At 31.7% G+C, this 10,559-nt stretch overlaps 1 protein-coding gene across 1 annotated transcript; it reads right to left on the reverse strand.

Moving 5' to 3' along the window:
- Positions 1-6,211: 6,211 nt before the first annotated feature.
- On the reverse strand, positions 6,212-6,990 carry LOC110099458. The gene is made up of 2 exons (XM_020826608.1): positions 6,655-6,990; positions 6,212-6,553 (listed from the first exon to the last, which is right to left on the reverse strand). The coding sequence occupies exons 1-2, from the start codon at positions 6,988-6,990 to the stop codon at positions 6,212-6,214; spliced, it is 678 nt and encodes a 225-aa protein (XP_020682267.1).
- Between the last annotated feature and the right edge of the window lie 3,569 nt (positions 6,991-10,559).

The following is a 10,559-nucleotide window of genomic DNA, read 5'->3' on the forward strand; positions in this document are numbered from 1 at the left end:
TTCCGCACTTTTAATTCTGCATTTCTTTTCTTTGTGGTGTGATTTGGTTTATGGTTTTTTATTCTTTGTGAAAAGATAATTTTTAAAAATACCAATTCACCCCTCCGCTTGGTTAGCTCAGGACTAAGTTCATAGGGCTTAACATCCCTAACGAACTTTCACTCTGCCTTCTCCAGGAGGGAGAAAAATTAGAAGGTTCTCCACAGTCACCAGGAGGGTGAAAAAAGAGTTTTGCACTCCGCCACACCGGGTTGGTGAAAAGGAGTATTGTAAGGGCTTCTCCGCCTTGCCAAGGGGGACAAAAGGAGAGCTATTGCTTGTACTGAAATACCCAGAGTGAAGGACTCCGGGGAGTGGACATAGGTCATGGTTTGACCGAACCACTATAAAAATCTCGGTGTGCTTTTTCCTTATTGTCTTTTATTACTGCGTGCATTTTATATTGCAATATTTTCTTGGGAAAATTTGTGAAAGAAAAGTTGTTTAAATTTTCATGTTAAAATTTTAAAACATCAAAAAACATTAGAACTCCTGCTTAGGTTTTAACTATTGTCAAAAAGTTTTCACAATTCACCCCCCCTCTTGTCCATCTAGTAATTTCACCATGGTGTTAACTGGATAGTCCTTTCTTGCAAAGCTATTTAACCTTACTTTTGTTGTGCCATGGCACTTCTCCAATTTTCATGATTTTTTAGTATTTTCCAATGTAAAATATAAGGATTACAAGCACAAAATAAAATAATATTAGATAATTAAAATGAACCATTTTTTTTCTTTTCAAATTCCCTTTAGCTTCAGGCTTTTACTTGTCCTTAAGTAATGTAAACTACCCTTGAACAAAATAGATTATATTTTGTCTTGAGGATGAGTTTTGAAGAAAACAGTAAAATAATAATCTATTTATTTATACAGTACATAATTAAAAGATTTTTCAAAATATTAGTTTACAATATCGTGATCATTTATTTCAATTAATATTCCTTTTAAACTAAAATCATGTGGGTGAATAGTTTTGATTAGCTTACTTGGTTTTACAATAATTTTTGGAATATAATAAAATCTCTTAGTTAGTTATTCCTTAAATTCACCAATAAGCTTTTTGTAAGTATTATGATTTTAATATTTACTTTTGAAGTATAAAGGTAATGTTAAATATTGATGGTACTAATTATTGATTTTTATGTATTTATAAATTAACCATTTAATTTTATTTTATTTTTATTTGACTTAGTATCATACAAATATTTTGAATATTTATTTATTGCCTCTACTTAATATTTTTAAGTGTTTCTTAATGTTAGATGTACCAATTTTTATTATTAAGGAAATTCTAACCTTTTTAAACATATTTTATCATATTTTTTTAATATCTTTTATCTTTTGTTAGCTAAATACCTTATTTTGATATTGAATATGTATCTATGGCATTCACTCATTATACTTTTCTAAAATTGTTAGGGGTTTCATGATTCTGTAATTGCTTTTTAAGTTATTTATGTTTAATCTAATAAGTTAATTTAATTTAATCTTAAAATTCAATAATTCTTTGTAAGTAATTAAGTACTTAAGTGGTTTTTAAGAATTTAATTTATCAAAAATTATTAATTTTATATGAAAAGATTAGTTGTTATTTATTACTATTTTATCAGAGAAATTTTACAAATTGTGGGCTATTAATTTTGAATTTTCTAAAATTCATAACTCAAACAAAAAATGCAATAGTAAGACAAGTACTAACTTAAAATTTGGAGAAATTTAAGTCATTAATTTTTTAACCAAATTACAGAACCTACAAAAATAAGAAGTAAATTTATACAAATAAAAAATGCAAAATAAAAATAAACTTAACTAAAAGGAAATAAAAATTAATAAGAAATAAAAATATCTTCTAAAAATACTAACAATAAGTTTTAGGTAAAATTATAAAACTTTACAAAATAACAAAAATAATAGTTTGGCTCTCCCTACACCTCATCGTCGCCTCCTCCTCCCTCTTTTTTTGTTTTTTTCATGGGTTCTCCTCCTTGATATATAGCTAAGGGGTGTGAGCTAGAGAAAAAGTTACATTGATAATTGGATTTTGTCTCCTAATTCTTAAACATGCCTATCTTGGTTATGTTGTAATCAGCATAATATTGATATTATTATTGGTGCTTGAGCATTATGTTATCATAATAGGTGTACATAAGTTATTCTAACCAAGTTAGTTATTGCCCAAAGTGATCAATAAAAGTTCCAATCTGATTAACTCTATCATGGAGGTTCGCCAAAATATATTTTAGTGTTCTAAGATCATTGCCCTGCTACTACATTGTTTTGTTTGAACAGTCGGATCCCTCACCATTCTTTGAAATTGTGATTTTAAACATCATGATCTAAGATTTATTTTGGGTAGAAGCAAGTATATCCTGCCCCTCCCCAAGTTTCCTTAGTACCTTAACTAACTCAAACAGTTCACAAATTAAGTAGGGATGCTCTAGGCTATTAAAACTAAACCCATCAATCATATAATGAATATTCTGAAAAAAAAAAAAACATTTTCAAAAATTCATGATCATATCTTTAGCTACCCCATACTTTTTATTGCTAGGTATAAGATTTATAAAAATAAATTAGTTGAAGGCTATGGATTTATAGTTGAGGGTAGAAGTAAAAAAATTATTATTTTATCCACTCTTCTCCTCCACTTGGAATTAGAATATCTTCAACTCAGGAAATTAATAAATTTTTTATAGCCTATGGTAGTGTTCAAAAAATTTAAATACTCTTCCCCATACATTTTGAAATTAGCAGTTTGGAAGGCTTTGTTGATAGTTATAGGAGTACAAAAACACACTTAACACACATAAATACACTCTTTGGGGCTATTTCATGCTGGTGAATAATACCTTGATAATATAGAAATTAATAGAGTGAGACTGAAAGTTCGAATAGGTTATTAAACCTAAAGATTTGTCCCCAGGCTAACTACAAGGGAGTGGGGGTGAATTGGTAATTTAGAAAATCAGTTTAAGATTTTATGCACACTGATAATTTTTTTCTCAAAATAAAATTTTCAATCACAAAAATAAATGAGCCGATAATAAAATCAATAAAAAGTAAAGACATAGAAACACCAAATTTTATAGAGGTTCGGTCCAACTAGACCTATGTCAACTACCTGAAGACACCCTCTTTGGGTATTGCACTATACCAAAGTGACTATCTTTTTACACCCACAATAATGTGGAGAAGCCCTTATAATAACCTATACTTGACAAAACTCTGGTGCAGTAGAATACTGTCATCCTTTTTCACCTTCTTAGTGATGGTAGAGTACTGACATTCTTTCTCACCCTCCTAGTAATGATAGTACAAAAGTCCTTTCTCTCCCTCCTAGTGATGGTAGAGTACCAACATCCTTTTTCATCCTCCTGAAGATGATAGAGTACTAGATCTTCTATAAAGATCTTTTCTCAAAAGTCTTCGAAGAAGTAGAGTTTAGATTAGAAGAACATTTAAAGAGATCATCTCCTTTGAGAAACTTTGTAAACCCTTCACAAATTCAACTTCTAAGATATATCAATCCTCACTCTCAAACACTCTCCCAAAATATTATCACTCTCACTTCTATAAGAAAATCCACATAAGTCTATTCTTTTTTTTGAAGAAATGCAATTTGCATTAAGGAGAGAAACGTAAAGAACTAATTACAAACATCAAAAGGATGATACTCTTCCTTGATCAAACTAGCCATCAAGGGAGGGATATCATCAAAAGAAAAGCTATCAAAATAAAAACTATTCTCTAAAGCCATAGTAGCACACAAGTTGGCTACCTTATTACATTTCCTATAAGCATGTAGAAAGACAACTTTATTGAAATCATTCACAAATAAAGAATCTCGTACCAAATTGAATTTCATAATCCCTTTGTTCTGCTTCAAGGAGTTTTGAATGTATTTGATAACATTAATGTTATCACTTTCCACAATCACACCTTTATAGTCCCTCATCCAGCTTTTGACATAGTCCTTGACCGAGAGAATTGCTCCCATCTCCAACTGTGTTATATCCCAATGCATCATCTTCTCCCCAAATGCAAGTACGAACCTACCATTGTAGTCCCGGAACACACCACCAATTCCAGCTACGCCCGAAGTAGTTAAGGAAGCATCAATATTGATTTTCGTCCATTCTTTCGGTGGGGCACCAAGAAACATGAGACTCCCTAAGGAGGTTAGTGCTCCAGTTAGAAAGAGACGGACTAGTCTTGTTAATGGCCACTGATAATACATTAGAAGCAACCACATAAGAAGGAAGTGCAGTTTTGCCATGCTTAATCTCATTCCTATTTTTCCAAGAGAAGTAAACATTGGTACAATAGATTTGTACAGTACCCAGATTATTTGCTGAAATTTTCTTAAGATCCTTGAGACAATGATCCAAGGAATTAAAAATTGGAATAGAAATACCCCAACCAACAAGCTGATTGATGATTTCAATCAAATACTTGCATTGAACAATGATATGTTCATAGTTCTCCACCATTACACAACCTCTAGCATAAGAATCATTATACAGGAGCTTACGGTTCTTAAGATATAGGTTGGTAGGAATAGATGAATTCCCAAGTCTCCACCAAAACATCTCCACCTTCTTGCTTAACTTGAGTTTATTCAGTCAACTATAATAGTCATCATCAATTAAACTGAATCTTCTTCTTAATACTTGTTCAAAAGCCAATCCAGAAACTGTTCTACTGGGACAGAACTTCTACATTTCCAGCAAGTCATCTCTGCTGGAATCAACCTGGATACTGCTGATCATCTTAACAAGTTCCGGATGAAACTTCTCCTGAAGAAAATCAGTATTCCAATGGCCATTCTCCAACATTACCTGCTGAACACACAGTCCCTCCAAGGCAGCACAATCAGCAAAAGTCGGCCACAGGTTGACACATCTGTCAAGGATCCATATATCATTCAGCACATTGATCTCTTTGCCATTACCAACATTCCATCTAGTAATGTTATTAAGAAATTTCCCACCATCTAATAAGATCTTCCAAGCTTTAGAAGTAACCTTATTATGAGTACCATTCAAGATACTCTTCCCATACTTAGCTCTCATAGTTCTATGAAAAATTGTTTCAGGTTTTTGAAGAAAATTCCAAAACAGATTTGCTCTTAAAGGTCCAGCTTTCAGCATTGGAGATTGTAATCCCAAACCTCCCATACTTATTGGTTTGCAAAGATCATCCCAAGCAATGTAGTGAATACCATGACTACCATCATGTTTATCCCAAATTAAACTTCTACAAAGTTTTTCCATAGTAAGCAACACCTTCATAGGGATCATAGAGTGAGTTATTAAGAAGTTAGGCATGGTCAAAAGAGAGCTAGTGATAAGAGTAACCTTACCACCCAAAGAAAGAAATTTCTTCCCCCAAGTATTGAGTCTATCCATCATATTAGTTATGATATCATGAAAATCTACTGCCCTCAACTGATTAAGAGATAACTTTATCCCAAGATAGCTCATCTCCTTGACTACTTTGAAGCTCAAAACTTTAGTAACCTTCTTTCTCATATGATTACTAACAATGTTTCCAAAAATAATTTGAGATTTATTAGTATTAACCCATTGCCCAGTCCAATTACAAAAGTCATCCACAATACTCTTCACCTCCTTAGCAATATCCTTAGAGACTTGTGAAAAAATAATAACATCATCAGTGTATAAGAGATGAGTAATTCTAGGACCTCTAGGAGAGATTTCAATACCAATATTAAGCCCCTTTTCATAAATGGAATTGGATAGCAATTGAGAGTACAAGATGTAGAGATAAGGGGATAAAGGACACCCTTGACGAAAGCCACTATGAGGCATAATCCATTTAGAATTCCTCCCATTTATGATAATAGAGAACCTCACATCAATAATGCATTCCATAATAAGATTAGCATAACCATAAGGGAAACCATACCATTTGAGGACGTGATCAAGGGTAGGCCATCCCATGCTATCATAAGCTTGCTCCATATCAAGCTTCAGAGCAATCATCCCCTTCCTATTTCTAGAAACTTTGAACTTGTGTAAAATCTCCTGGGCCAAGAGACAGTGCTCAAATATAGATCTCCCAGGAATAAAGGCCATTTGTTCCTCAGTAATCATCTTGGGCATACACATCTTCAGTCTATTAACTAGCATAGTAGCTACAACCTTGTAATTCATCTGGCATAGCTAATAGGACGGTAATTGGAAGGAAACAATGGATTATTTACGTTTGCAATCAAAACAATTAAAGTGTCTTTCCACTCTTTCCTCATACAACCATTAGTAAAAAAACTATTAACAGCATTCCATAAATCTTTCCAAACTATATCCCAATAGTATTTATAGAAAGAGGAAGTAAGACCATCCATACTTGCGGAACGATTGTTCCCTTGCTGGAAGACTGATTTCTTAAGCTCCATCACCAAGAAATTTGAGCTAAGAACCTGGATATCCTCATCATTCAACTTCTGGTTATCCAAAATTTTGAGCCAACCTGAGAGTTGACAGCTTCTATTCTTCCATTTTCATTCAAAATGTTGAATAAAAACCTTTTCAATTTCCTCTTCTTCAATTTGCATCATATTGTAAGCATCTTTAATTTGGTTAACTCTATTACCATTCCTTCTAGCCGTTGCAAAGTTATGAAACAACTTGAATTATAGTCACCTTCCTCAAGCCACCAAGCTTTAGCTCTTTGATTCCACCATGTAGATAACCTCTTCAAGGATACATTAAGTTCATGAATTTTGCTTCTAAGTAAAATCAGGTCTTGAGCTGGCCAATCATTCCCCATAGCTTCTTTAGATTGAAGTTCCAGAATTTCTATCTTCAGCTGAACTTTAAGTTCATTTAGATCTTTGCATTTGCTTTTACTCCAAAAGAAAAGAGCTTCTAATGTTCTGTTAATCTTCCTTTGTAGAACCATACCTTCCTCCCCAAAGTCATTCTTCATCTAAGAGTGATAAACAATGCTTCTATCCGCTGGATACATCCTCCAAGTATCTTCAAATCTAATGATTTTAGACTTTACACACTCCTTATCATTGACCTTGAAGGTAATAGGACTATGATCCGAAGCCACCCTAGCAAGATGCCTAGTAGCAGCCGAAGAAAGCAATTTCGGAGTAGTAAAATTCAACAGACATCTGTCTAGCCTCTCCCAAATCCTAGATGTCCCTTCCTTATTATTACACCATGTATACCTTGTACCAATAATCCCCACATCATGAAAGTCACAACAAGTCATAAAACCCTTCGTATCTCTAGGTCCTTTGGTAAAAAGGAATCTTTTACCACCTCGTTTCTCATCTCTATTAAGCACAAAATTAAAATCTCCCCCAATGATAGAAGGATTAGAACTCAACATACATTTATCCAACAAGCTCCAAAGAGTTTCACACCACAGAAGTCTATTCAATAGTCAGTTTTAGGACCCTTATAAAGAAAGGACAAGAAAAACTATCCAGAAAACTAAAAATTTCAAGTTGGATATACTTGTATCGCATATTATGATCATTCTTTGTATGTATGAATAGTTCAAAAATCTTTATATGATCCTGTTCAAACTAATTTCATTCTATGACAGTCATATGTACGAATTGATATTTTAATGTATGAACAGTTCAAAAAATGAACAGGTTCATTTAATATGATAATGCACAAACCCATTTCATACTTTGGTCATCGTCTGTATGAACCTTACATCATACAATATGAACTAGTTAAATCAAATCATGCTTCATATGGTATAAACATGGATGAGCCCATTTCATACTTTGGATATCATTTATATGAAACTAATTTTTTACAGTACGAAAAGTTCACAAAATTTACCTGTTTGCATGAGACGAATTGATACGCACCCATTTCATACTTTGGATGTCATCTATACAAAAGTAATTTAGTATAGTACATTTGGTTTAAAAAATGGCGATTTCATTCAAGACGAACTAGTATGTATATATTTCATACTCTTGACATAGTCCGTACGAATTAAACTTTGTAGATTATGAACTGCACAAAAAAATTTCCGTAGCATGATTTTATTAACTTCTTTATGGAGAAACACTTATGTTAAATCGTCCAATATGATTCAAGAATCATACATTACAATTAGTTTTAAAAATACAAGTTTTAACTCACTCTGCTAGTGTCTTTGTGCACGGCTACCCCATTTCAATCACACTCTCTCAGACTCAAGAAAAATAGAAAAAAGTATATACTTTAATTACAAGAAACCATAATCTAATGTATCTTAAAGTCTTCAATAGTATGGAGTATAAAATCCATGAAACATTAATACACATGAACAATACGAACAAGATTTTTACATTATGTGTTAGGAGAAATAGTAATCAACACAATAATATTTTGGTACATCAAATACATGCATGATATAAAAACTTAGTTTTGAAAACAAAGCAATAATCTCCCCTTTTTTATGATGGACAAAATATTATTGTTTGAGTTAACACTGAAGGTCATTTTTCTCCTATGCTCCCCATAAATGAATGAACAATATAAAAAAAGGGGTTCGAATGAAAATAAAAAAAACCCTAAAAAAAACTTAAACAAAAATAATAAGAACAAACTTGTACACATAACACACAAGAAAAATAACATGATAACTTGAACAAACTAAACATTCACAAATACGTATGTCAAAAAAAATACATTAAATAACCAATGCATAAAGTAATCTAAACATCAAAAAATAACTAATGACGCCTCCTTTTGATAACAACAAAAAGAGAAGTAAATCTCGAAATGAAAAGTTTCTATGGGTAAATCAAAGTAGTTGATGAAAAAGAAGATTTCAATCTAATTGCAAATACAACAGTAACTTCTTAATACTAATAAGAAAAATTCAAAATTTAAATCAAACACGAACTTAGATAAGAAAAGTCAACCAGGTTCATTATTTATTCTAGGGAAATTAAATAAAAAGAATTATTGCAAAAATAATGAAATAAAGAATAATTAGTTTATAATTCAATAGTGAAGATTATTTTTGATTATATGAATTTGTATAAGAAATATAATGATAATGGAAAGAATAATATGAATTTTAATTGTTTATCGCACACTTTATGCATATTTTCTATTTGGGCAAATTTTGTGCCTCTTTTCACTTTGATGAACATTGTACATCTTTTCAAATTTGGCATGCATTGTACATCTTTTTTAGTTTTTTGGTCTTTACAATATCAATAAATCTTAATTCAAATTCCAATAATTAATAAAAATAAACGCATAGAAAAAGAAATAAAAAAATAAGATGTCTATTTTGCAGTAATTTTAGCTAAGTAATGCATGTATATAAAAGAATAAAATTGATCTCCTGATCTATATCGAGTAATAATTTTAGTTTAAAGTTTGAAAGATTAAATTTTGCAAGGAAATTAATTTGTAGAGCAAAATAATTTAAAATTGCATTATAAAGATCAACCATAAATGATTTGTCTTCAAAAACATAAACATTTTAAGAAGAGTAATTGCAATATATATATCAAATCAATAATACATCATTTCATTCAAAACACATATCACCAATACAAGATGAAGAAACACATGAAATCACAACAAAAAAAAAAAACATCTCAAGAACTAGTACACAAAGTTTCATCAGTAGGAACACGATAGAAGTACAACTAAAAACTAGAGGGACCTTAGTTTGGAGGTGGTTGAGAGTTGAACATTATAAAGTAACTTCTAATCATATATGCATTAGTATTTACCAAGTCAAATTGCCCTCGGATCCATGTCCTCGTTGTACATAGTATCCTATTGGTTCAAGTGATTCTCAATTTGATCAAAGCATTGATAAAATGGATTTTCCAATCTATTAAAACTTTGAACCATTTCTTAATAGAAATTTTTGTCGGGTCCAGGTATAGGTGCAGGTGTTGTAACTGGGCTCCTCCTTCTCCCTCATAATATTCTTCCTTAAAACTTTGATTCTGACCAAAAAGTGCCTGAAAAGATGCATTTATAAAGAAAATAGGAAGTTCATTGGGTGGATCAAAATGGATTAGGTTGTACCTTTTCTCTAAAATATAGGCAACTAAGTATTCTAAGGCCATATTTTTTTTTCTCCTATTGTGAGGAAGTCTAATATCATAAAGTTTGTAAATTTAGTCCATGATAGGTTAGGCTCTACCAAAAGGAGTTTTATCATTATCATGTATGTTATAGTGGACAAAAGATGAGTCCAATTTATATGATCACCAGCTTTGGGAATGATAGAGGTTCTCAAGACATGCTAGATAATCCTAACATTGTGATTAAGAGTGTATATATGAGATAATGACTTACTTGTGCAACAACTCTAAGAGTCTGGCTTATCTCTGAGCAATAAAAGTCTACTCTAGAGGTTCAGTTGTGTGCTCTAACTCCTTGGATTCTAACATTAAGGAAGTTGCCTAGATCTTCCTTAGTTATTTCAAGACACTGCTTATATACATAAGAGGTAATCCTTATGTGATCTTGGTTTACCTTCATATTTGTAAGAAAAGTTTAAAC

The sequence above is a fragment of the Dendrobium catenatum genome, unplaced genomic scaffold (genome assembly GCF_001605985.2).
Source record: "Dendrobium catenatum unplaced genomic scaffold, ASM160598v2 fragScaff_scaffold_185, whole genome shotgun sequence".
NCBI lineage: Eukaryota > Viridiplantae > Streptophyta > Magnoliopsida > Asparagales > Orchidaceae > Dendrobium > Dendrobium catenatum.

Coding starts and splice junctions, on each gene's coding strand:
- LOC110099458 (XM_020826608.1), bottom strand. CDS start 6,990: ATGAAGAATGACTTTGGGGAGGAAGGTATGGTTCTACAAAGGAAGATT. Junction 6,554..6,654: donor TGCAACGGCTAGAAGGAATG/GTAATAGAGTTA, acceptor TGAAAATGGAAG/AATAGAAGCTGTCAACTCTC.